Here is a 27786-nt window from a genome sequence, read left to right as displayed (position 1 = left end):
ATTTCTGCAGTGATATTCATAAGCCCATGTAGTGACATCAGTCTGCTACTTCTTTATATGCAATACAAGATTATAAATCTGCATCCAACCATTTTTCCCTGCATACTGGAGGACATGCAAACAGACAGACAACCACCTTAAAATGGCAGAAAATGAAAACATTGTCATAACAAACATGTCACAGAGGTGACATCACAATGAGAGCTCGAGGATAGTGATAAGGCAGTGGGACAGTGGAAGCTGAGGCAGAGACATGTCTGTGTTCTAGTTGATGATTAAAGACAAAGATACTGCAAACTGATCACAAAACTATTTACATCCAACGATTTATAAAGTTCTCAATGCATACAGTATGTACATATTTCTATATATAAATAGACATGTGGAATGTAATTTCATTTACATTAGCAAAGGCAAGTAAAGGTAGGTCATGTCTCCAGTCAATATTTACATAGCATTCACTTATTCTATCACATACAGTAGTTATTATTGGTCAAACACAGTTTCCTACCATTTGCACCGTCATTAAAGAACCTAAAAGTCAACGTCTCCATTCTGCATGTTTGCTCTAAAGTAATCCTTATAGGAAGTACATCTGAGCCACATTAAGATATGTGATTGGTGGTTTAGTTGGGTGATAATGTGCCCAAACAGGTGAAAAGAGGGCAACATCTGATTAGAGAGCCACCTCTTGCAGAAACAGCCTAGAAATGAGCTTTTCATACAACAATTTGCTATTTTAAAGTTACTTTTGATTAGGCTGTTTTTACATCACCAAATATACATCATATTGGTTAAAATTTTAATGAAGCTTTTCCAATTTTCTCCCAATGCGCTGAAAACACTCTGCGAGTCCAAATTTTCCAGTAAAATTGGACGTAATCAAAAACAACGTTTAAAATATCCTGTCATGAATTGCTGTACTTTACATAAACACACACTGAACCTTTGAAACAATAGTAAATTATCAATATTTGACAGGTACTGTCAAACTTACTGATACTGAAGCAGAGACGACTTCGGTATCCTGTGCAGATTATTTCAATGAAACTTTTGCATAAAAAGAGCCCTCTGTGATTTACAGTTAAAAGAACTTCCAGGAAACAAGCCGTCTGCAGCGTTACCATCTGTCCGGTGGTTGCAGTCCGGTCGTGTTAATGCTTCTTCCAACAGACAGAGGGCAGAAATGAGACGTCTTTACATTACAGTAAGGCAGGCTGTTCATTCGTTGGGTCATATGTGCGTTTTACTTCCCTTATTGGACAAATCTCATGTTATTGTCTCCATAAAAACATCAGATTTGTCATATAAGGGAAGTAAAATGAGATGCCTGCATCAGCTTATGAAAAATGTTTTTGGATACGTCTTTATCCCTTCAAGTTATCCGTTTTCCCCACATAGCATAAAAACAACAGTCCCTCCCACAGAGAGACGGAGAGACGCTGCAGGATGCTCTTCAAAGTTTAAAGCTGCTCGCTGACAAAAGGAGGAACAAAGGCTTCCTCCTGCAGGAGGCAATCCCTTATGTCCTGTTTTTCCTCCATCCTCAGAGCTCCTCATCAGCTCCAGTGGGTCGAAGCGCCTGAGATTGAAGGCCGAATGATACCCTTTGGTGACGGCTTGGACCCAAACCAGGACATCTAGAAGATAAAAACACACCAGTCAGTGGCTGAGATTAAAAACCACAACCAGACGGCATTGGTACCGGTGAGTCTCCCCAATCTGACCTTTGGTATTCCACCTTCTTCGCAGTGAAGACTTTTTGGAACGAGTATCTCATTTTGTGAAAGGTGGGAAATAGAACAAGACAACGACTAAACATGGCTTTGAAAGGTTGTGGGACTTTGAAGATGACAGCATGTGTTTGTCTTCCTGCATCTTTCTTTGGTTTCCCATCCTTTATTCTTTTCTTTTCATCGCAAGGCCCCCTGTTGTATCTTCAGAGAAGCTCCGCCTGCTCGGCATGTGCACGGACTGGCGTCCGCCTGAAGTTTATTCTGTTACTTTTTAATCAAGCTCTTATTTAACCAGATTAAAATCACAAAATCCCTTTTGTATGGAAGACCAAGTCAAGCAAACAGCAGCTCAAGTCATGGTTAAAAAAAACCCAAAGTAAATAAAAACAACAAACTAGAAAGAGCGCAAATCTCTGCCAAGAACAACGTTAAAGAATCCTGGATCCAAACGGCGATCCAACATTTAATCAGTTCTTCTTTTTCACATAATCCATTCATAGCTTTTTGATTTATCTTGAACACAAACAGACAAATAAGGCAATAAAAAAAATCAATTTAGCAATTTCATCCAGGTGAACAGGTGTTAAAGTGCAACAGCTGAATGAGTTGTTTGACTGTTAATGTTTCTGAATCCTGCATCAGCTCAGCTGTATTGATAAAGTCCTTTAAAACAACCTGAGTTGAGACAAAGTGCCGTACACAATCAGCCAAAATAACTACAGCATCAATAAAAAACAAAAGATTCTCGCTGTCTGGAGAGAGAAAAGAAGAAAATCCTGAAAGAAGACGAGCTCCGACATCTTCAGTTCAGTTTAGACAGAAGTGGCTGCTTTTTATTGACGGCTATGGCTCCATCCCTCCTCCTACTATCACTACCACAACACTTGAAAAGAAACATGAATAAATGCACCACAAAACCATTCTGCAGACTTTAGTACTTTATATATGAGGTAAGCTGTACGGAAACGTCTGTACCGATCCGAGCGCCGTAAAGTTCAGGTTTAACAGGAAAGAGATTAATTACTTCACGTCTTTTCTATAAGGAGACCTCAGACACCTGCTGGGACTAAATTAAAGGCCAAAAGACTCAATTAAACAACATCAGATGACAGACAGAGTGAAAGCTCTGCAAATAGTCCTAAAAAAGGGAGAGGAAGCCCGTTCTTTAGATCAGTGTTTTTCAACCACTGAGAGATCATCAGCTGTGCCCTGAGAAATGATCCAGTTTCACCTGATTGGTCTAAAAAGCAGCTCTGTGTTCATCCAAAGAGGCCCAGTTGAAAGAAAGTAAAATTCCCTTTTTCTTGTGTTTATCTTATTTCTATTCAAGACACTTCGACAAGACGGCTTTATATTAATAATATGGGCTTTTTAGAAAGAAACAAAACATTTTGGTTTGTGGTGCGCCTTCTGAGTTTTCAGTGAAAAAAGTTGTGGCTTGGCTAAAAAAACACAAGAAAACTGATCTTTTAAACTGGATCCAGTGAGTGTTCCTTCAGCAGAGTATTGAAGGGCGACACACACCTTGTACTCCAGAGTTTGCTTCAGCATGTCTTCTTCTTCGCGAGTGAAGTTCAGCAGCACAGAAACCGCTCGTATCAGCTGATAGGCCTGTCAGGACGAGACCACACACACAGTCTGTCATGTAGCAGCAATAATAATACTGATGATAAGATTCATTTTTATTTACAGGTAAAAACTGGCAAGTTCTCCTCATGAAAGCAACAGAAACAATGACAATCTACAAATATCCCATAAAACATGTTTCATGAGGAGGTAAAACTGGATTTCTACTCTGTTAGGACTCAGACCAGACCTGCATCGTGCTTGCAGAAGTACTCCCTTGTGATTGGTCCGTTTGTGACGACGCGTTTCTGGAGCTTCTTACTGAACTAGTGACAACAGAAGAGAAACTGCGACACAACGCTGCAAGCCTACGCTCGAGTCAGAGCGAACCATTCCCCGGGTCAGCCGCGCGGTCCTAACATACGCAGACGCCGGGCGAGTAGGAAGTAGGGATCCACCGATCCACTTTTAGGAGTTCCGACAGGATACCGATATCTGAAACTTGAATATCTGCCGATACCAAATCTGTTGGTTATTACTGCTGTTATAACTGTGTCAGATTTCATTCGGTTGTAATAAATGACTCATCCTTTCTGAAGTTTCCTCACCAATACAAATATAATAACTTTACAGATCTAACAATTTCAACAAGTTTTATTCTGATTTGGCACATTTTACCTAAATACAACTATAAATATGTGGTTTAGAAACAAAGATCTCGCCTTTAGTGTAACGAAAAATGTCACATTTTAACATTCAAGGCATTTATTTCTTTTAGAACACATTTGAAGCACGTCATCAAACTGATCTGCGCTGGCTAGTGTGGTATCAGGTATGGAAACACTTATCAATAGCAAGTACAAGTACACACACACGGGACTGAGCCGATACTGATACAGATATTGGTATCGGTGCATCCGAGGGCTGGGCGATAATTGATTTAATCGATTAATTCGAATTTGCTGTTTATGAAGATTTGTTTTTATGAAAATCTGGATTTGGGGACACACGCCTGCGCCTTTTGGGCTTCCGTAGCTTATAGTGACGTCAGCGCACTCCCACTGGTTTCCCACAGAAACACATAAACACAACATGGCAGTTAGCAACGAACAACAAGTGCTCCCTCTGCGTTTTCATTACATTTTTTTGCTAAATAAAAACAATATTCATACGTTTCGACAAACAACACTGGTGATTTGCGGTTATTTCCACTGAATGTTTAGCACATTAGCATCAAGAGTCGTAAAATCTTGTTTCTCTCTCGTGAGATTTTACAAAAATTGTGGTTAATTCAAAGTGGACACGTAGCGTCATTTTAGGGTTTTCAACTTGCTGCGGAGAATTTGCTTCAGATTTTCGAAGCTTTGCTCTTCACTTCCTTTTTCACTTTCTTTTCTAAAACTCTGAAATTCGCTGTTTACTCAACACGTGCCATCTTTCCTGGGAATTAACTGGTCACGACCCGCACGTCAGGTCTGGGGACACGTAAAGGCAACAAGTGTTTCCATTACACTTTTGCAATATATTTCTTTATCAAAATGTCTGGAAAAACCACCTCTTGAGATCGTAAAAACTTTTTTTAACAATATTTGAGACTTTTTTTTTTTTTTTTTAATGTACCGCTATTTAGTTTTTGCAAAGTTCTAGGTGACTGCAATAAAATTATTTTTTAAAAAGAATAATTTTTTACATTTGTATTTTTTTTTCTTTACAGTAGGGAAAAAAAATGGATAAAAATCAGAAATCGGATTTGGTTTATAAAAATGGAGGATTATATTTTTCGGCCATATCCCCCAGCCCTGGTGCATCCCTAGTAGGAACCCAGGTCGGGTCAGTGTGAGCAGGTGCGTTTGAGACATAACGTGAAGGTTAGTGGAGATGTTTCGACATGGATGTTCTGAGGGAACGACGGGCTCCAGAGTCGAGCCAGGTTTATGTGTTCAGCAGAGTTAATGTAGAAGACAATTCAAAGTGCTTTCCATAAAAACACGAGGAGCGTGACAGCGGGGAGCAGAGCAGCTGGAGGATCCGAGTCCCGCACCAGACAGAGTCTCTAACAACTCACCTCTGCGTCTCTGGAGGACATGAACTTGAGGACAACGTGCTTGAGATACTCAAAGTTGATTTCTCGTGAGTCGTTGAGGTCCGAGGTGTTGGTCACGGTGGTGTTGGAGGTGGGGGGGCCCAGAGCAGAAGCTGGAGGGGGGTCTGGAGAAACCCGGTCTTGTCTATCTGTCCGACTCTCTGGCAACTTCTCCTTCCCTTCAGCTTCTGGCTCAGGCTTCAGTTTCTTCATCACAAAGAGGGACAGACACGTTTATTTTCATTTAGAATAATAAAACCTGGAAAATCATGTTGGCATAAACCAGACCGGTGTGTAGACACATTCCTACACCAGCAGCCTCACCAGTTCTTTCTGCAGAGTCCTCTTTAGCTCTGCCAGTCTCTGCTGCAGCTGCTTGATGGTCTGCAGAAGAGAAACAAGTGAGATATTTTATTAATCTCAAGGATTATAAGAAATGAATGGAATTAAATGGGGGAAAAAGAAGTCTGACCCTGTTCTTGTCACTGAGCTGCTGCTCCAGCTCTCTGTTGACCTTCTGGATGTGATCCAAGTCGTCCACAGTCACGCTGCCGTTCTGGTCCTCCTCACACACCTCAGGGCTCTGAAGCTGCTCTGTCAGGGTCTCCACCTCCACCTCCAGATATGAAATCTGAGCAATACAGATAACAGCAATCATTACAAGCAATCACATTATAAGCAATATCACAAGCTCCACCGATGCAAATACAGCATTTAAGGAATTATTCCATGAAAACAGCTGCCTACATGTGCTACAACGACCTTTACCTCACCTTTTAGTTTACTTATTTAGGATTATTTGCTGTTTTCTGATTCAGAACTTGCTTCTGAACAGTTTCAAGCACTGAAATATGACATAAGATGGAAAACAAGTCTACTGAACATAAACAATGTTTGGAGTTTCTTCTTCATTCACTTCCTGGATCAGTTCAGTTCACCAACACGGAGGAGATGCTGTTGGTGTCCCTCTTTCCCCTGACAGCTTACAGGACATGTTTGACATTTCATACGATACAACAGCTGCTACGTTGGAAGGTTTTGGAGTGTGTGCTGACCCGCGCCTGGCAGCTGTCCAGTTGTTGTGTCTGAGCCAGCAGCTCCTCCTTCAGACTCATCAGCTGGGAGTCTTTGTCCAGCCCCATCTGCTGCAGCTGAGCTTGCAGCTTGGTGGTCTCCTCCTGCAGCTGCACCAGCGAGTCCTGCCGACTCTGCACCTCTGATACACACACACACACACAAACACACACATATATATATGGATTATGTGTTGAAAACTGTAGTTGAAGGAGTGTATGAGATCAGTTAAGCTACAACTCCAACTTAATTTCTGTTTTAACCTCCCTGTTGGACATCTAAAAGATCAAAGATACAGAAATAAATCATGAATTTAAACTCGTTGAAGGGAAAGTTCAGCCCAACGTGGTTTCTGAGATGGAAATAGCCTTATATGACTGTAGTGTGAAAATCACCCAAGATGCTGTAAAAAGGGGCAGATATCATAAGATTGCTCTTCTTTCTGCTCCTTTTCATTCAAGCCATATTTAATTGTCTGTCTTATTTTGTATTTATTTTTATGTTGTTTTGAATGAAATAAATAAAAATTAAATGAAAATGAAAAGTTAAAATTTTGTGGCTTTTTGCTTCAAACCAGGTTTAGTTTTTCACCAAGCGGGAACCTCCGGCAGTTCGAGTCCCATGCATGTTAAAAAGACCAACTCCACAGCAGAAATAAACACGTTTACCGCCTGGCTCAAAAAGACAGTTCAGGTTTACCTTCATGACAACTGAGAGGGAGGTGAATTTTCTTTTCTTTTTTTTCTTTTTTTTTTGCTCATCCGTTTAGGTTTTATTAAATCTTGAATTTCAGCATAATTGAGGGGCGTGTCATTTGATTGACAGGTATCTGATGGCAGAATGTAGCATAACCGTGTATTTTTTTAACTGCAGGGATTGAAAGGGTCATAGCTGTTTAGATGGCTGACATAAAGGTCTAAGTTGGTGAACGGTGTTACAAACACAGTTGTGTTTTCGGATCATAAATTACGACAAAATGGAGAAAGAATTTGAGGATATTGACTCGTCCGGGAAAGGGCAAAAGCTTTACAGTGAGATCTGCAACCAGGCCAGTGAATATCCGAACAAAGTAGCAAAACTTCCAGTGAATGGGAATTTGAAGCGCTGCAGAGACGTCAGCCCATGTGATCACAGCTGGGTAGAACCTGAAAACTCAGAAAACTCAGACATCAGTGCAAGTCTAGTCTCAGTGAAAGAACATTCTTTCTCAGGGCCCTTTGAGGAATACATGTGGCCGTTTCTGGCTGATGACTTGGGAGAAATGTTCCAAAGCCGTTATGATGCTCAACAGAGTGATAGAGAAAGGATGTGTGAAGTGTTGAGAAACTTCTTTTTTTCCCCAACACCCATCCATCTATCCTCATCTTTCCTCATCATCATGTCATCTTTTCCTCATTTAAAAGGCGGCGCCGATAAAACTGGCTGCAGGGCCGAGGCTTCAGTTCAGTTCTATAAATGTTAAATGTCTGTATGTCAGACCTTGAACCTTGAATTTTCCCTCGGGGATAAATAAAGTACCTTTGATTTGATTTGGCCGGCTGTCAGCGCACCTTAGCTTTAGCCTACCTCCCTCAGTTAGCTGGCTAGCTTCCATTAGCTCCTGTTAGCACAGAGTTAGCTTGCTCTGCTCTTAAATACAGGCAGCGTGGAGTTTGATGGGCGTCACGAGTGAAACCTGCGGGTGATGTCAGGGAGGTGCCGTCCATCTTTTTATATACAGTCTATGTTTTAACCTAAAACATCTGTAGAGACGACTTTCCTTTCCTTTCCCAGCTCCAGATTCCCATTCATCACATTGTCCAGAGTATGTACGCTGACAGAAAACATGGATTTTTCTAAATTTAGGTAACAAAAAGCACGAGTACAAGGTATGATAGTATAAGAGTGTGTGTTTGTACCATTCTGAAGTGTTTGGACATCCTCCTCTCTCAGCGTTAGCTTCTGGGTGACAGAAGACAGTTCCTGCTGGGAATTCTGCAGAGCCGTGGTCACCTCTCCAATCTGGAAACAAGCACAGGAAAACATTTATTACACAACACACGCCTTCACACGACAGCATTCAGCTCTTCTGATCCGCATGCGAGGCCACTGGCACGCACGTTGATGTGTACTACGCAGACACACACCTGAGTCTGCAGCTCCTCCTTCTGCCGTCTGGTTTCTTCCAGAGCTTTGGCGATTTCTGTGCTCACCGTCTGCCGGCTGCTGAGCTCCGTCTGAGGCGACAAGCGGACGACAAATACGCTCAGATTTTTGTTCCTACAACGTGTATTTTTTCACCCATCTTTTGTTTAGGAGTATGTAGTGTGATGGTTTTTACCTTGCACTGCTGCAGCTCTTCTGTCTTCTGCACCAGACTGGAGTTCGTCTCCACTAGCTGCTTATCCAGATCAGCCTGCCGTACAGATTGTTTGTCAACAATCATCATATTTACATTCCTAACATTTCAACTACTGAGTTTTGTTTGATTTTTTCCTTCACTTATCAAATAGCAGATTCATTCTAACAGTTTCCCAAGCGACACTGCATTTATCACAGCTGCAGGATGCGTCTCATGCCGCTCCATTTGGCAGAATCTTTGGATGTGATTAGTGCCACAGTTGGCAGAAGGAGCTCCAGATGTAACCGAGGCAAAAAGAAAAGACAAAGCTGTGAACATACCACCCTGTCCAGCAGCTTTTCTCTGTCCGTCTGCAGAGAGGAGATGTTTGCTTCCAGCCGGCTTGTCTTCTCCTGACTCTGCTGCTCCAACAAACACAGCTGCTGATCCAGAAAGGCCTTCTCTGCACTCCACTCCCCCCGCTGAACAAAACACACATGCACACGAGTCGTTTCATGAGTATAAAAACACTTCTGCAATTTAAAAAGAAAGGAAAATGCCTGAAGGAACACAGATAAGGTTGGCTATTTAATAAAACCCCCAGAATCTTTTATTAAACTCTGTTATTAAACACTAAGGACCTTTTTAGACCAAAAGTTGGAAACAACAGCAAGAGCTCTAAAATGAGCCGACTGAATAATTTAGAGCTGTAACTGGTCACTACTTCCTGTAATTATAACCTGAAGAAGGCATGGATTACAGCGTGTCCTGCAGGCTGAGCTGGATCCCAGTGGAGAGCGAGCCGCCAGCTGCCTGACAGACCGCCATGTGACCCGCTTCTTCTCTTTATCACAAAATCATCTGATTAAATCTGTCGAGTTGCAACAAGAACCGTCCATCCATCATCAGATGGTTTCAAAGCCACAACCAAACAGAAATGAGTTTAATCACATATAAAGTTTAAGATTTTAAACAAGGTTCTGTGACATCTAATGAAGGTATTTCAGTGTTTTTACATGTTTGTCAAATGGAAATGCTGCCAAAATCTTTGCAAACATTTAAGAAATTAGAAACTTTTTCTCGGTTTTAACCATAAAAGTGACATCTTAGTACTTTTATAAGTTAACCATGCAGTTAATTAACACGCAAATAAGTTCTGTAGTTTATATTTCATCCAGACTTTTAACTTGTTTGGAAACAGGGTTTTAGATCATCTTTTTATGATGAATAAATATTATAACTGATCAAGCAAAAAGGTCAAAGATCCAGCAACAGAAGATGTATTGAGCTTTCTATCAGCCTGTCTGCTACGTCGGGGAGTCTCAGGGATGTTTCTGGGATTTAAACATGACATATGATTTGGTGTTGTGGTGGTACCAGCTTCTCCATGTGCTGCTGTTCCTCTGTGATCTGCTGCTCTGCAGTCTTCAGGCTCTCTCTGCTCTCCACAACTTGCTGCTCCAGACTGGCGATCTGAAATGAGACAATAACCCTGTTTGTGAATAAAATGAACTTTTCCATGAGCTGGACACTTCACTAACAGCAGGATATTATCAACCTGTGGACTAACCTCTAAAGTCTGAGTAAAATCCACGAATCTTAAGGGCATAAAACAGTGACTGGTTGTAAATATCAGCACGTATCACAGCCATGCATCAGGTGTGAAACAGCTTACCTGTGTGTCTGTTCTCTGCCTGTAGGCTCTGGAAGACTCCTCTTTGTGTCGCAGAAGAGTTTGAAGCTCTGTGATACTAGAGCTCTTCTTGGACAGCTGAGGAAAGACAGACGGGGACATTATCCATTCTGAAATAAAGACCGTTGTCGTTTTTCTTTTCTTGGTACGATATAATCCCCCGTAGACTGCCTCATCTCACCTCAGAATAACCGGAGATTCCAGTCAGCAAACTAAACGGTGTGAAACTACAGACGAAGCCACAGAAGTACAGAAACAAAGGTACACTTGTTTTGTGTGCCGTGTGGGTGTGAATGGGACACATTACACATCTTCCTGCTGCTTTTACCTCACTGACGACTTCACCACACGTTTACACATAACGATGTCACCTTAATGCATGAAGAGACGACATGATGCGAATCCTGGTCGTATCTGCACATTCTCTTATAAACTTAGAACGCAGTAAGAAAACGAGTGTTTGGTGTGAAGGAAAAAACCTGTTTGGGGATAAATCTTGTACTCTATCTTTGTTTTGAATGTGGAAGGAAAAGGCATTTGTGGGATGAGAAGCAGAGTATGCTGGTTGCTTCCACAAGAGACCCATGTCAACAGCAGAAGACACCGTTTAGCATGAGTGGAGATTTTCATGGAAACAGCCGACACACTCGTGTGTTTTCCTTCCAAATGAGGCTCCATTTAAAACTAAAGAGGCTTTCTGCTTTATGTTTATCTGTAACCACGTTCATATTTTCACGTCTGCTTCACTTTACAGAAACAGCATGAAGAAGAACAAACTCCCTGTTTATGAAAAGAAACTACATAAATCTGATGATGTCTTTACATGGAGTTTGGAAATGTGATGTGAGAACAGGACTGAGAGGTCCGTCCTGTTGTACCTCGGCTTCCAGAGAGCTGACGGTGTCCGCGTGATTGGTCCGAACAGCCAGCAGCTCCGCCCTGGTCTCCTCCAGACTCACTTCCAGGCTGGACTTCTGAAAAGGCGACAACACCGTCAGTAAACTGCTCCTCATTCGTTGATTTCTGTGTCGCTAGCGAACAAGTTTAACAGTTTAAAGTCGTGTTGAGAAAAGTCCACCTCCTGGAGCAGCTCCTGCAGGTGCTCATCCTGGCTCAGGTTCCCCTGCAGTCGTCTCTCCAAAGAGGACACTTTCTTCTGAAGCTCCACCAGTAAGCGATCCTTGTCCTCCTCGGTTACAGCAGCCTGATGGGAAACACGACTTTTAAAGCTCCACAAGCTTTTTTACTAGATGTGGGAAAATCGAATTGGAAAATCAAAAATCTGGATTTTTTGTTTCACGATTTTAAAGGTAGAGTATGTAAGATTTTCAATATTTTCAAAATAAATTAACTAAAAAATAACTACAATCATAATTAGATAGATTTTTAAACATGTACGTTCCAGTCTGTCCATATTTGATGCGTAATTAAATTACAAGTTTAATTAATGACAAAGACCCTTCTTGAATGTTCTCTGACCAGTAAAAAAAAAAGTACTTTTTTCCACCAGTAGGGGGAGTATAAGCCCATTTATTGCAGAGCGGCTCTGAGCTACAGCTCACAAGCGATTCCTGCCCTCATTGCAGCTGGCAAGGAGGAGGGGTGAGGGCTGAGTTTTGCTCATTACTGCCAACCTGTGGTGGTTTGTGGAGGTAGCAGTTTTGTGGTTTTGCTCTTGACCTGGTGTTTGCCACCAGGTGGTGGAAAGAATCACCTTGAAATCTTAGATACTCTGCCTTTAAAATAGATTTTTTTTTTTTTTTTGTTAAAAAATCCATTTTCTTTGAATTCAATAAAATTAATCCACCATAAAATTTTTGTCATTTTTATTGGTTTTATTGATCTTTTTATGTGTTTTTTGGACATTATAGCAGCAGAATGATGGTCTGGCTACTGGGTTGTTTTCTTCAAACTGAAATCAAGAAAAATTATTAGCAAAAAGAAGATTTATATATATTTTTTTTGTTTGTTTTTAATCTACAAAAATCAGCAATATTGAAGAATTTTGAGAATCGCAATTTAAATAGAATCGGTACCTAAAAAAACCTGAATGGAATCGGGACAGAAGCGAATCGTCACAACCCTTTTTTTACTGAGATACTCATTGTTGACAGTCTTGATCTGCAGAATATCGTTGTGTTCTGACCTTCTGCTGCTGCAGCTTCAGGGAGTCATGTTCCGCCTGCAGGTCACGGAGGGACGTCTCTAAGGTCGACACCATGCTCTGGGACTGAAACACCACAAGCAGAGTAGTCAGTCGCTGACAGAAGAGGGCAGCAGAGTGACAGCGGTGCAGCTTGCATGGAGGACTGACCTTCTGGAAGTCCTCAGAAACCTGCTGGATGATGGACTGCAGCTCCTGGCATCGTCCTTCCAGCTCACTGATCCGCTTGTCTGCTTCCTCTCTGAGGAGCAACAACTCTTCTCTGAAACAACCAATAAGAGGCCATGATTACATTATTACTATCACAGTCCTGCACAAATGTAGACTTAGTCCTAAGTATCAGAGAACTTGGCTTTTTGAGATGCTTTCGCTTCAGACTATAAAGAGGATTCAGTCCCTATCTTTACAGATGTTTCAGTGCTGTAATAACAGAATCTGCAGACATTTTACCTCTCTATTTCAAGCTCAGAGTTGAGTCTGCAGTTGTCGTCGTGCTGCTGCTGCAGAGCCTGGAGCTTCCCCCGAGCTTCGGACATCCCTCGTTTTGCTGACTGAACGTCAGCCTCCTTCTGCTGAAGCTCCCGCTCCCGCTGGCTGAGCAGCTCCTCCTTTCTTAGCAACTGTTTACACATGAAGAGAAATGCATCACGATCCCAGAAGAGTAGAAATCCAGGCTTTACTTTCAGTTTTTCAGCACTTCTAGAGACCTTTCTGTCCTGCAGTGACACACAGACTGCAGCAACTCAAAGCAAAGATCTATAAATGACTTCCCTGACTCATTTCCATACTTCATTCTAAAAAGTGGCTTGTAAACTGCACATGTACGCACCATGTGTTTAACTTTAGCCAGCTCTTGCTGCTGAAAGCCTTCCAGTTCATCCAGGTCATCTCTTCTCTGGAAGAGTGCTAAGCTTTGTTCCATCGTGTCTTCAAGCCGAGCTGACAGGGCAGCCTTCTCCTAAACAAACACAACAGCTACGTCACACCAGTGTTCATCTGCGTTTTAACCCCACGACTAAAAAAACAATACAAAAAAAAGAATCAGTGTGGAGTTAAAACAACACTCAGGAATGTTTTTTTCCAAGTCGTTTCCAGTAACTGGACTCGCAGCTGAAGTTGTAAAATATACAGCAGCAAAGATGAGGAAGAAAAACTGAAGTTTTAAATATATATTGAATGTTTTCTCTCATCATATTTGCTCAATTAATTTATTCTTTTATGCTGTTTATTAAGTGAAAGTTTTATTATGTGTGAGCAGCTGTTGTCATAGGATTACCTTCTGGATGAATAAAGTTTATTTTATCTTACGCAGGAAAGCAGACATGGATGTAAACAACCTTAATCTGGTCGTTTCCTTGGCTTAGTAAATCCATGCAAAGTACTTCCAAGAACTCCAAGGTACACGCAACGCTGTTAAACCAAATACATTTAGGTTTTATCTTTTAATAGAGCAGTGTATCTTTGAGCATTTTGCTTGTTCACGTTGTCCTGATGAGTGAAAATACAACAGAAAGCATGCAGCCATTACAAAGAGTCTGCAGGGTAGCTGCATCATATCAGGATCCCACTTGCAAGCCAGACCTCATCAGCAAGGCCAGAGAGCAGCTCATATGAGGGGAAGACCTCAACCAGTTTAGAAAGCATAAAAGTTTTCCACAAAGAAGCAGCTTCCAGAAACAAATGACTTCTGTTGTGGCTGGGTAGCAGCAGAAGCTCACGTCATCATCTCTGCTTTATTCTGGCTTCGCTTTAATACAGAAATATCAATAACTGAATCACAGCAGCATTTCACTCTGGGCATTTAACTGGGCCTCGCAGTTTCCATACGGTTTTGGAGGATGAGGGACAAATGTGGAAAAAAAGCAGAAAACAGTTTTGATCCCTGATATAACGAACGTACGCACAGATCGTTTTCCTTTCTGCTTCCCAGTAAGACCAAACGATCCAGCTGAAAGAAGCCACTCACATCAGGAAACCTTGCTCTGCAGCAACGCTTCCGTTAGCAGTACGTGTCAAGTTAGCACAAGTAGCATGGTCCAAGGCTTACTGCAGAATAACGTGCAAACATCACGCTAGCTAGCCTTCTTCCCACAGTGCACCCTGGCACCCTGGAGGCCCACCCTGCCATGGCTCTGTTCTGAAGCTTACAGATGCATTTATGACAAACTGCAGCGGACTGATCTCCGTTGTCTGTACGATGTTCATGCCTGAGCCTTGCAAGCCTGTGTCCTTTCTGACCGCTACACTGTTTTCCACCCACCATGAATGACAAAACAAACCATCACACAAGAACAACAGCTGTTGGAACGATGATCCAGCTGCCAAGCCATCACATTTCAGCTCTTGTCAAAGCTCAGGAACCAGGAGTCCATTTTTTCCCACTAATTCCCTGTTTTCTTATATTTTTCCCTAAATGATGTGCTTTACTGTTTTAACTTCATATTTTTCTAATCATTTCTCTGATCATGTGGCAGTTTTAGACATTTCTAACAACCAAAAATAATTTTTTTAAAATTAATCATCATCCATCTTTCATCCCGTCTCTTCTCTGAGCTTCCTCCAGCCAGTAAAAGTCAGTCCAATGCTGACTCGTCTTATCTCTTCTATCAGTTTCTCTCTTTCTTTTCCTCCCTTCCTCTAATAATGTCCCCTTTATGAATAAGTCACATGCACATTCAAGACACGCAGTGTGTTGATATCCACTTACTGGTGTGTGTCGCAGTACCATAAAGCTAAATCTTGCTATAAAGTGATGCACAAAGACAGAAAATAAAAGCTAAAAGTGTGGCTTCTCTGCAGCACATCAACGGCTCCATGATGTGAATAAATGTCACTGTGCCATTAAGTTATTGTGATGTATACCATCTCATTTATTTTCTCACCTTAACATCATTTTTAGGGCTTTATGGGTCCTTTTTGGTGCTTGGCCGGACAGGGAGACAAAGAAAGATGGGGTGATGTGCAGCAAAAGGCTCCAAGCCAGGATGAAAAACTGGGCCGACTGCATTGAGGATCTGTAGCTTCTGTCTATGAAGCGATACCTCAACCAGCCACATACAGCTGTGCTCATACACTATTCACAACAAGTTAGGGATATTCAGCTTTTGGGTGAAATTTCACAACAAGCCTAAAATGCATTCCAACCTGTACAGGTGAACTTAATGTGATCTTCTCTAAGCTTTTAAATGCACATGTCCAACTGTTAAATGTTTCAATATATTTTGCACAAGTTGCTGTTCTCTAACAAGGAGCTTAACGACAAAAATCAAGGCAGGTGTGTGATCCTTGAATTGACCAATAAATGTCCTGGTTCAATTAGAGCTGGTGTTTAAACAGTTGTCCTCATCATGCTGTTCACATTTTGACATCATGAGACCAAGACGACACCTAACAATGGAACAACAGTCCCTTGCCATTGCGATGCTTCAAACAGGACGTTCTCAGACAGAAGTGGCCACTGAGCTTGGAGTGTCACAGAGTGTCATCAGCAGGTTGCAACAGAGATATGGAGAGACTGGAAGAGTCACAGAAAGGCCTAGAAGTGGACGTCCTTTGGCCACATCCCGTGCTGATGACCGCTACATTGTGAACACTGCCCTGAGAAACCGGATGATGAATGCCACTCAACTCCAGGCACCTTTAAGAGAGGTGAGAGGCACCCAAGTGTCACGTCAGACCATTGGAAACCGTTTCCATCAGCGTGGTCTGCGTGCTAGACGACCTGCACGGGTACCTGACCTTGCATGGGCCAGGGAGCATTTACGCTGGACGAGGAACCAGTGGGCCTCAGTGCTGTTCTCTGATGAAAGTCGATTCACACTGAGCAGAAATGATGGCCGGCAACGATATTGGAGACGTCAGGGAGAGCGCTATGCATCAGCCACTGTTGTCACCAGGCGAGCTTTTGGTGGTGGCGGTGTTACAGTGTGGGCAGGGGTGTCCACTTGGTACAGAACTGCCCTACACTTTGTGAATGGTACAGTGACAAGCCCATACTACCTGAATACCATCATTAATCCAGTGATTGTGCCCCTACATGAACAGCACAGGCCTAATTTCATCTTCATGGACGACAATGCTCCTGCTCATCGAGGCAGCATCATCAGGGAACGGCTGTTGGAGACTGGTGTACCTCAGATGGAACGGCCTGCACTCTCTCCAGACCTGAATCCCATTGAAAACCTGTGGGATCAGCTGAGCCGTCGTGTAGAGGCTCGAAACCCTGCACCCCGGAACCTCAATGACCTGAGGGCTGCCCTTCAAGAAGAGTGGGATGCCATGCCTCAGCAGGCAATAAGTTGCCTTGTGAACAGCATGAGACGTCGTTGTCAAGCTGTAATTGATGCTCAAGGGCACATGACCAGATATTGAGACGTTCACATTTTTTGTTGTGGTGTAACTACCATTGTTGTTACCTTTTGTGTTGAATGAATTTTTTGAGATGAGGAAATCAGTAGTGCATCCTTCTACTTAAATGTCTTACTTTTATGATATTATATCACTGTAGCATGAACATATTGCATTTTCCATAAATTTCACCTGAAAGCCAAATATCCCTAACTTTTTGTGAGTAGTGTATGTATTAATCCCCTTTCATTACAACAGTCACTCAAATAACTGGAGACTTAAAAAAGGAACAATAACTAAAAAGATCTGCAAAAATATAATCTAGTAATATAAGAAATGGTTTGTTTTTTTTTTATTTAATTGAAGTTGAAGAAAGAAAAACAAACAAACAAACAAATCACTTTTGTCCTGGACAAATTAAAGCACTTTTCTGTTGAACAGTGGGACAAAATACCTGTCAACAGGTGCAGAAGTCTGACTGAGAGGAACAGAAAACACCTGACTGGAGCGGAAACATTAAAGGATTGTTCAACTAAATATTACTTTTTTATTACTTTGTTTGCTTTTTAAAAAAAAATATATTTCTATTGAACCAGAATTAGAAAATAATGTAATGATTTTCATAAAAATTTTATTTATTATTATTTTAGTCAATTTCAGCTTATTTTACAGGCAGCTGTTTTTTTTCCTTCTTTAATGTAAAGGTATGAATAAATATGAGCACAACTGTATATCACGTTTACCTTTTCCAGGGATTTTTTCTGTTGTTTCGTGTCTCCAGAGGAGGACTGAATCACTTCATTTTCCAGGGGTGACTTGCACCCCCCTAGTGCAGATGATGCCCCACAGGACGGAGGCTGTGGATGCCGGAGTCATATCAACAAATTCCACAATATTCCAGTGTTTTACAGCAGATTCTGCTTTCATCGTCAAATCCTGCGACGCCGTCCTCGTTGTTGAAACCACAAGGCTCTAAAAACTGCTCAAAGCTCAATGCTTAACAACTTTTTCTACTTCACTTCAACCCGGGCTTGGAGTGATCTACCGCCTGGTGCTTCTGTAACAATCATAATAAATGATGCAACCAAACCAGGAGAGAGTGCAACTGGATCGAGATATGGGCTTTTTTCTCTTTATGATGTCCCACTGTGGTGGTTTAGTTTCCAGTAAACATCGCCGTTAAGATGTGCAGAAACCCAGAGACAACTTGCTTTCAGAGATTTACAGATTTGACATATTTTCAGCTACATCAAAGACAAATTTATGCACCTACCTGTTCAACACCGGCCAGCTTATCCATCCATTCCTACAGGAAAAGAACAGTAACTGGTTGGTACACAAATCACAGCTCACCACTGGGAAAAAAGATAAACAAGGGGGCATTTACCTGATCCTTCTTCTCTAAAGCTAAAGCCATTTCCTCCGCCGTTTTGGCTCTGCTGGCCTGATGAGACTCATTCTGCTCTTGAAGTTTCTTTATGGAAGCTATGCAGTGAAAGTGAGAGGAGAAGAAGAGGTTTGCATAGAAACAACACAAGCCAGAAACTTAAGACAGAACAGAGAGTGATTAGTCATTAGCAGCTGTGAAAAGGTTAAGCGTATCATCCCAGAAATAAAAGACAGGCAAGGACAAGCGATGCATGACAACTAACATAAAAACCAAAAGCAGGAGAGCAAACACCACAGTTATCTGTGCAGAAAGAGAGAAAAGCCAACATAAAGTCACAGAATAAACTCAGAAAAGGCCTAAAAGCAACACATCCCAGTCTGAATTCTGTCTTTCATCACATAACCTCCTCTAAGCAAATTCCTCACAGATAACGAGAGGAGTTGGAGACAAACGGCAACACTTCGGGCCTGATGACAACCAAAACACCCCAGATGTCTGAAATGAGAAGGATTTTACTTCTGGGGAAATAAATGGAGCTTGCAATCAACCCATGGCGTCCACTGCATGCAGCAGCATCTCGTTCAGGACGTGCAGTGTAACCAAACGTCTTTAAAGGATCCACTTCCTGATTTCAGCTGCTTTCGGTTCTTCTGACATAAATAAATGTGTTTCATAAGAACAGTGAAACTGTTTGCAGCTCCATTATGCCATCAGAGAAACAGCTGACATTTAATCTTATTTCATTCCTAACTGGGATTAAGAATCATGTGAGGTTGAATCAGCAGCAGAATCTGATGTGTGAAACACAGAAACCAAAGAAATAAGTCAAATCAGTGTAATCCTGAGTTTAAGGCTGAAAGTCCGACAGCTGACACTGATGCTGAGATTAAAATTAAAGTTTTATTTTCTCAAAGCCTGAACAGAAACATTGAACTGAGAAGAAGATTAACATTATTACTGACAGCGTTTTTATTCATGCTGACAAGTTCAGGAGGTGGACTTTTCCTCTCTCTGGAAGCAACTGGGGTCCGCGATGCAGTCACCTGTTTTTAAGTCATATTAAAACCTCCCTCTTTCATCAAGCTTATATTCAGTCACCTTTCATTTTAAACCCGATTTAATTCACATTTCAAGTTCAAGTTGTAATTCTCATTTTCAGCGTGGGCTGTCAGCGCGTTTTAGCCTCATGCGAGACGATAACATCGTCGAGTCATCACAAAGCAGCCACAGACTGCGGACAGGAAGGGCGCATGGTGACATGTCTTACAGAAACCGCTTTGGATAAAAGCGTCTGCTAAATGACTGTAGAGTAGAATAGAAACCAGAAAAGCAGCCAATATATATTCCTCAAAGAAAAATAGAAGAAGAAAGCTCCTGTTCATTTTCAGGACCGTAAACAGACACAATGAACAGTAAATCTCAAAAGCATTACAGAAAAAAGATGGAAAAAACATCATGAAACCAGGCTACCAAACTGTGCAGCATTAAATGTCCATTCTCTCAGCTTACGTAGCTAATGGAGCGCTCATTTTATCAACCCGTTTTATTACATCAACGCCACTATCAGGAGACGTTGCTGTTTGAGAAATAAGCTGCAGTAACACATCAAACCCCACACACTGATAAGCCTGTGTGCAAAACCTCTGAGTGGATTTTAAGTTAAAGAAAGGATGAAAACAAAACCAAAAGCAACCAGCGCTTCTAAAGAAAACCTCTGAAGGCCAGAATATCAATGAAGGGATGATGCCCACTACAGGTGAAAGACAGGTGAGAGAAAGGAAGCTGTTTGGGAGGAGAAGAGGAGGTACGTACAATCCTGATGCCTTTCTAATGCAATTTCAAGCTTCTCCTTGGTCTTCTGCATAATTCGTAGCTGCTCAGCGTAGTCTAGTGTTAGGGAGTAGGGTGATGGGATGAGGGTATCAACAGCACATACATGTACACACACACACACACACGCACACACACACATTCAATCGCACACACGCGACACAAAAAGGAGGCACACGAATGAAAGTCGACAAACAGGAAGGGAAGGAACAAAAGGAGAGGGAGAAAACAAAAGGAAAACATGGTTGAGAAATAATGGAAGGTAAAGTTACAAATGATTTTCTTAACTGAGAAAACCATACTGGTTTAAAGGCTTCATGAGAATGTGTGACCTTTAACCTTTCCAGGGGGGGTAAAGGAACTGAGGCCAATCACAGGAAGGAGGAGCTATTCAAGGAGGTGGTGGGGAGCATGGCACAAAAAAACCCCAAAATCTCCCACAGGTGTTACAGCAACAACAAATTATACCAGTTACATTACACAGGTTGTGTACCAGCTGTGTGAACTGTGTGTGTTTACAGAGAAATCAGCTGCCGAGCTCAGTTCAAGCAGGAAAACACACCGTTTGTTCATCTCAACTCAACTTCTGGTAAATCCAGAGTTTAGAAAGCAAAAAGGCCAAATGGAAAATAATCTGACAAATCTGTGCCGTTTTCAGATCAAACTGAGCCAAAAAATATGAAGATTTATGATTTCAGACAAAGTCGCAGCAGAAGGTAAAACCAATCTGGCTCATCGAGTGACTGGTGCGCTGCAGCTGGCTGGGTATCCGCCTCGCCTCACACAACACAAACATTTCAGCTCCTTGTTCATCAACCAGACTCTTTTTTCTTTTTATATATTGTGTGTTAAAGTGACTCTGTATGTTACTGAGCTTTGGTCAACTGTGTTGTTTTAAAGCGCTCTATAAATAAAGTTGAAATTGGAATTGCATTTGGATATTTATTATGTCAGGGATGCCCAAGTCTGGTCCTCAAGATCTACAACTTTTAGATGCTCACCTTCTCCAACAATCCTTAACTAAATGGCCAAATTCCCTTAAACTAGGGATCCTCAAACCTGGTCCACGAGAGCTGGTGTCCTGCAGCTATTTCAAGTATCCCTGCTGGAACACACCCGACTCAGAATCAGACAAGCTCTGCATACGTCTGCTAAATACACATTGATTTGAATCAGGTGTGTTGCAGCAGGGACACTTGAAATACCTGCAGGACAGCGGTCCTCGAGGAACAGGACTGAGTATCTGCTTTAAACGATCTGCACAGGTCTGATAAGTAAAGAGCCATTCATTTGATTCAGGTGTATTGGAGAAGGTCCATGTCCACACATGAGAAATAAAATAAAAATAAATTTAAAAAAATAAATAAAAAAGAGTCCATGCGACCTCCATTTTAAAAAACAAATGCATCCACACATATCTGCATAACCGAGTTGTTAAGCACATTCATAAACATATCAAACCTTCAGGCTACAGTATCTCTTCTAATCATATCTAATCAGAATAACCTTCAATCTCACGACGTCACTTATTCAAAAACATGCCTCTAACGTGATCTGGTTAGTTGGTGGAAAATAACTGTCCCTAATATCGTCCTTGTCGTCTACATGGAGCGGTACTGACGGCAGTGTAAAAACCAGAGACCGTATGTGAAAGATGGACGGAGCCTCCGGCGGTCAAAAGTGAAGCCTATGCGAAGTGCATAAAACTGCAGTTCCTCCTTCATCCACTAGGGACTGCAAAACAGAGTGAATCCCCATAGACTCCCATGTTAAAAAGACCAACTTCACAGCAGGAATAAACATGTTTACAGCAGGAATAAACATGTTTACAGCAGAAATAAACATGTTTACAGCCTGGTTTCAAAAATCCATTTTAGGTTTAATAGGTCAGGTTTATCTTCATGACAACTGTGGGGGGAGTGAATTTTTTTCTAACTCGCCCGTTTAAAAGTAATTTTATCAAGAGATTCTGCTTATTTGGGGGCGTGTCTTTTTGATTGACAGGTACCCGATCTCCCGCTTCAAGTCAAAAGAAGGTAGAATGACTGCGGTTTTTAGCCGGTTAGCTTTAGCCTACTTACCTCCGTTAGGTGGTTAGCTCCTGTTATCTCCGGGTTAGCTTAGTTAGCTTTTAGCTACAGAAAGCTCGGAGTTCACTCGATGTAAATCATCCACCATGACGCTCACAGAAACCTACAGGTGACGTCACGGAGGCTCCGTCCATCTGTTTTATTCAGTCAATGGTAAAAACACACACACATTCCTGCATAACGAATAACACCAACACAGTCTGAGGACGTCCATGCTGTTGGAAACAAAGGTTGCACATGTGACGTCATGGTATTTTCTGTCGCAGACGGTGTCGTTTTAAAACCTAAAACTCTGGTTATATACGTCCACATGCAGACGTGCAAACGGAGTATTTGCACATCTTCACTTCAGTCTGAGGTTTTTAAAGAATCTTCTTTAACTGCATAAATCTGTGTTTTCGTGTGGATGATGGGCCAAATCGGAGAAAAACATCTTCGTTCTGAGAGAACGTGTGGACAAAGCCCAAAAGTTGTAGGGTGGTATATCACAAGGACCGGACTTGGGGATCCTGCATCATGTTTTTTTAAGATTTCATTCAATTGCTTTGTATGTTTTTTTAAAAATAATTAAATAATTACAAGCTTTGTAATTAACTATTCTCGATTATCGCATTTTAATCGCATAATTAAATTTGCCCCAAAAAGCAACGTTTGTTTTCATTGAAGTGGATTTTAATCAATTATTAAATCAAATAACAGCTTTTTTTTTGGACGGTGTGTGATGTAAAGTGTGTTATCAAACGGTTATCAGGCCCACATCATCGTCACTGGCACGACTGATTTTTGGAAACAGATTCTCCAAAGCTGCTTGACCTTATTCTGACATATCCTACCCGACAGCTTGGCCTCCAACTTCCGGATCTGCTCATTTCTTCTGAGAAGCTGGGCTGGCAGGTCATCCCTGGAGCTGCTGCCATCAGAAGCCTACACACACACACACACACACACAATAAAAGACCTTCATCAAACAGAAAACGAACATCTTTCACTTACATTTCCAGCCTCTACTGAAGAAGCCAGAGGATCTCTCTCACACACACACACACACACACACACACACACACACACACACACACACACGTGTGGTTCTACTTCTAAAATATTAAAATCTGACGTTTTACATCTTATAATGATTAGATTATATGAGCAAACTGGTATTTCACATTCTTGATATGTTAAATATTTATCTACTTAATCTTTTACCATTTAGGGGTTAATCATCTGAAAATTAAACAGAAGTGAGTTAAATTTCACAACTTCAGAGCAGGAATATATCATATTTTCAACAGGAGGGCCTTTCATAACACTGCACCACTGCCTTTACTGCCTACATGGGACTGATATTTGGTGTGTGATTTAATATTACTGACATGTATGTGAATCAGATGGAAAATAAACAAGGTGCTAGCATTGTGCTAACAAGCTGGAAAGGCTATTTTTCACTGGACTGAAATGTCAGCCTAAAGTTCTGCATCTCGCTAAATTATTCAGACAAGTGCAACTGAGACGATGTGTGTCCTCCGCTTTTACCAGCGAGACACGGGGTCTGGCGTGCTCGTCCCAGTAAACAGAGCTTTAGAGGAAGACGGGATCCATTTACAAGTTATAACATTTATGTCCAAAAGTACAGAAAAACATGAATCCCAAAACATCCGTTACTCACTGAAAAACGGGACAAAAATAGAAGAGTTGCATATTGTGCTTGATGTCTTAAGACCAGGTGACACCGTGTCTTAATAACATGGAAGCCAAACCAGTTTGCGTCACACCCATGTCCTGCTACCTGGACCTGTGTGACTGGTGATTACTTCTGAGTCCACCCAGAGTTTAGCACTAACTCGACACAATGACATATCATAAAAGACTAAACAGGATCTGTAAGCTTCACATCTCTGCTGCGGTGCAAGTAAAAATAGAAGAAAATCAAACTTACTGATCTCTTAAAAAGAGAAATAACTGCCTTTCCACTAAAAACCTGCGACTTTGTTGTGTTTTAATTCTGTTCCAGAGTCCACAACTGAGTTTAAATATTTAATTATAATTATTTTTCTGACACATCGCCAGCAGAAGAGATGTGACGGACAGCAGGTGGTAACTTATCCGGCGACAGAGGTGACTACTAATGCAGCTGGATCACAGCCACAAGCATCATTAAGAGAATGAATCCCAACAAATCCCTAACAAAAAGACGAAACGCCCTAAATATCAATGTTGCCTGGGAAGGGTGGGGGGGCAGATTTGCATTTACATCCTTCATGATCTAAGGACACATCAACAGACATGTCTGTAACAGAGAAATGATCAAACAATCCACTCATTTCTCTGATAGCTTTGCCTTCAGCTCTATAAACTCTTCCAGTGTGAGAAAACTCATGAAGTCCTCGGAGCAAATTCTGTTTGAAATGATGGCAAGTCTTCATTATAAACAAGGGAGGGAAAGTTAAGACGTGGTCTTAAACGGGAATCCCGAGCTGCAGTCCTCAAGATCGACTGTCCCACAGATCTTTGATGTTCCCCTGCTCCGCCACACCTCACTAAAATTATATTAAATTCATGCAAAGCTCGTCAGAGATCACTTTAATTTGAATCAGGTGTATTGAAGCAGGAAAACATCTAATGCATGCAGGATAGAGGCTCTTAAGGACCAGCGTTGGGGATCACTGGTCTTAAAAAGATATGCAGAGAGGAAATGAGCTGGAAAGAAATGCATCATGGGAAACCAGACCTAATCTTTGTGTAGATCCAGCACTGTACTGGGCTTCATGACTGAACTTAAAAGCAGCGCAACAAAAAAAACAAAAACACCTTCTGATATCTCTTTTATAGTAACCTGCAACAAGTTCAAATGAGTAGCCGACTTCTGTTCTAACTTGGGACGGACGTGTCCGCCTCATTGGTCACTTCAGTTCTGCAACTACCTCCTTTTGTCTCAGCTTTGACATGTTTATACAGACTCTTCAACAATCACAAAATAAGAAAAAATGTCTAACTTATGCATTAAAAGTAAGATTTTCTTGCAGTTTTGTGATGCCATTCATAATAACAGATTTTTAAACAAAGGTGAGTTAATCTTCCCAACATGACAGCCAAAACGGTAAAAAAAAACGCTGTAACAGGGGTGTCCAAAGTTGTTCCTCGAGGGCGGCTATCCTTCAGGTTTTCCATGTATCCCTGCTCCAACACACCTGGCTTCCGTTAAATAGATCCAACAATGACTGATTAGTTTGAGTCAGGTGTGTTGGAGCAGGGATACATTAAAAACCTGCAGAACTGTAGCCCTTGTGGACCGGAGCTGGACACCCCTGGACTATATGTACTAAAGAAAATGATGATTTGAAAATAATCCAGTCTGACCTGAGCAGCTTTCCCTGCATCACAGTTTAAATGGCGATAAAACAACCAATCAGGATGGCTGGCTTAGAGGTAGACACACTTAAAACCCCGTAACAAGCGGACAGAACTGAACAAAAAAGGTTTTCATAAAAACGTATAAAAATAAAACGGAATTTGGTCCACATTAAATTTATTCCTGCTTTTCTAAAATAAAATAATTTTTGCACAAAAATACTTTCTGCTGTAAGTACAGCAAAATAGACGTGCAAAACTTATCTTGTGGAATATAGTGCATGACGTTGAGGTCATGCAACCGTGTGATTAACTGCACCAACATGTAATCTCTCCACAATACATCATAGTGATGTGATTCTATGCAACGTTTCTCCATAAATTATGTGTCCATGTTGCCCCTCAGCCTGTTGTAAATGGAGATTTTTCCAGCCGATTATGTTAACTTTCACCCTAAAATTAAGCAAATACCTCTTTATAAGCTTACAAATTACATGATGGTTGCCCTACATCAGCCAAGTTAATTTTCCCAATGAGACTTGTCTTGAAGTTTTTTGTGAGGGTTTGATTACTTTCTGGGATAACAAAGAAACTATTTCTTTTTATTATTATTATTATTATTATTATTATTATTATTATTATTATTCCTTCCTGAATAAGGAAAAGGTTCCTACCTTTATTGTTCACATTTTTATTCACAAGTTCTTTTTTTAACACTTTCTAAAATGTCCCAGATTCCAGTTGGATTTATAAAATGAAGGGGGAAAAAAAGACAATAAAAATATAAATAATTCATTCACTAGTTGGTTATGCACAAAAATCATAGCATTTTTTAAACCAGAGATGTTGTCAGAGTACTTACAAAGTCATCTCCTGAGTCTGCACCCACTGAGGTTATGGATTCCTTGCTAATGGTACGGGGTATACGCACACCAGTCCGGGGTGCCGTGGCCGCCTCCTCTGCAATCTTTTTCTTCAACTTGGCAAACATGTCTTTCCCTTCGGTGTCTCGTTTTGAGAGCAGTTTGCGGTTTCTGTTGAATCAGTGCCTCCACCTGATGCATGGACTTTACAGCTCCTTGTTTCGGGAGCTGGAGCAAAGCTGTATCCTTATGAAAAACCACTTCAACAAGGATTGCTGCGCCGATCCCATTCTGCTACATCTGAAAAAAAGAGAAAAGCAGGAGATTTTTAAAGACATATCTGTCTGCAGCAGTCCCATAACTAAAAAAATACAATAAGATCATGGCCTATTGTTGTCCTCAACTATCATGAAGGTGTGACAATATAGATATGTTGGCCCTAAAACAACAGAAACATGAACTTCCAGAATGTTGTTGTCAAACTGAGACACAAATTTTCTCCAACGGCTGTTTGATGAATTTATTTAGACAGTCTTTGAACGCCTCATTTGGAGTGTAAACTACACAGGACCTTTAAATACTTACTTCACAACTGTACATGTACTTTTCCTGAAACTCGGACAATCTGAATACTACTTCAGCTAAGCAACATACAGCTATAATGTCTAGTAAATCCATATTTTTGCTAAAACTTTTGAGTTTTTAATGCAATTTTGATTTAATTCCCACTTTATCCACATTCAGTGTTGATGTTTTAGCTGACAAACTACTGAAAAGCAAAAGTTACGTGTTTCTGATGGACATTAATGAACGAACTAACTAATTAACTCAGTAATAAACGTACAGTTACAGTTTAATACAAATGTTTTGCCAGGTTTGTCCAGAAGTTATAAGACTAAGAGTTAACATTGCCACCAGGTGATGCTAGCTGTCGTTAGCATGCTCGCTCAGTGATGTCGCCTTACTCTTACTGTATCATTTGTGATTAAATATTCTTCCGCAGCGATTTCAAGTGTTCAGAAATTCTTCTCTTTCTCTTATGGGTTTCAGAGAATAGCTCTAACCGTGACAGTTTATTAATAATGAAGCCTCGGAGAGTCTCGGCTGTCAGGCTAGCTGCTACTGCTATGCTGAGCTACACGTAATCAGCCCAACACAGATGACTGCCTACGTCACGACGAGGCCTCCTCTCATTGGACAAAAGAACTGGGAGGCGTGTCAGCGGATGTGGCGACCATAGACTCCATAGACATAAATATACATAGATGCTTCATTGAGCGCTGGA

General features: G+C 41.3%; 1 protein-coding gene across 1 annotated transcript; it reads right to left on the bottom strand.

Moving 5' to 3' along the window:
• On the bottom strand, nt 1–27604 carry golga1 (golgin A1). Its single transcript, XM_079251493.1, has 24 exons — nt 27473–27604; nt 26501–26801; nt 23127–23217; nt 20186–20260; nt 18371–18468; nt 18257–18289; nt 13466–13594; nt 13087–13256; nt 12787–12898; nt 12619–12702; nt 11551–11676; nt 11351–11446; nt 10455–10550; nt 10157–10252; nt 9121–9261; nt 8780–8854; nt 8586–8675; nt 8358–8460; nt 6441–6601; nt 5858–6016; nt 5710–5769; nt 5368–5592; nt 3261–3347; nt 1–1640 (listed from the first exon to the last, which is right to left on the bottom strand). The coding sequence occupies exons 2-24, from the start codon at nt 26627–26629 to the stop codon at nt 1560–1562; spliced, it is 2517 nt and encodes an 838-aa protein (XP_079107619.1). The 5' UTR covers nt 26630–26801; nt 27473–27604; the 3' UTR covers nt 1–1559.
• Nucleotides 27605–27786: the final 182 nt, after the last annotated feature.

This window comes from Telmatherina bonti (genome assembly GCF_933228915.1).
Source record: "Telmatherina bonti genome assembly, chromosome: 13".
Classification (NCBI taxonomy): Eukaryota; Metazoa; Chordata; class Actinopteri; order Atheriniformes; family Telmatherinidae; genus Telmatherina; species Telmatherina bonti.
This window is presented reverse-complemented; position numbering and strand designations above follow the sequence as displayed.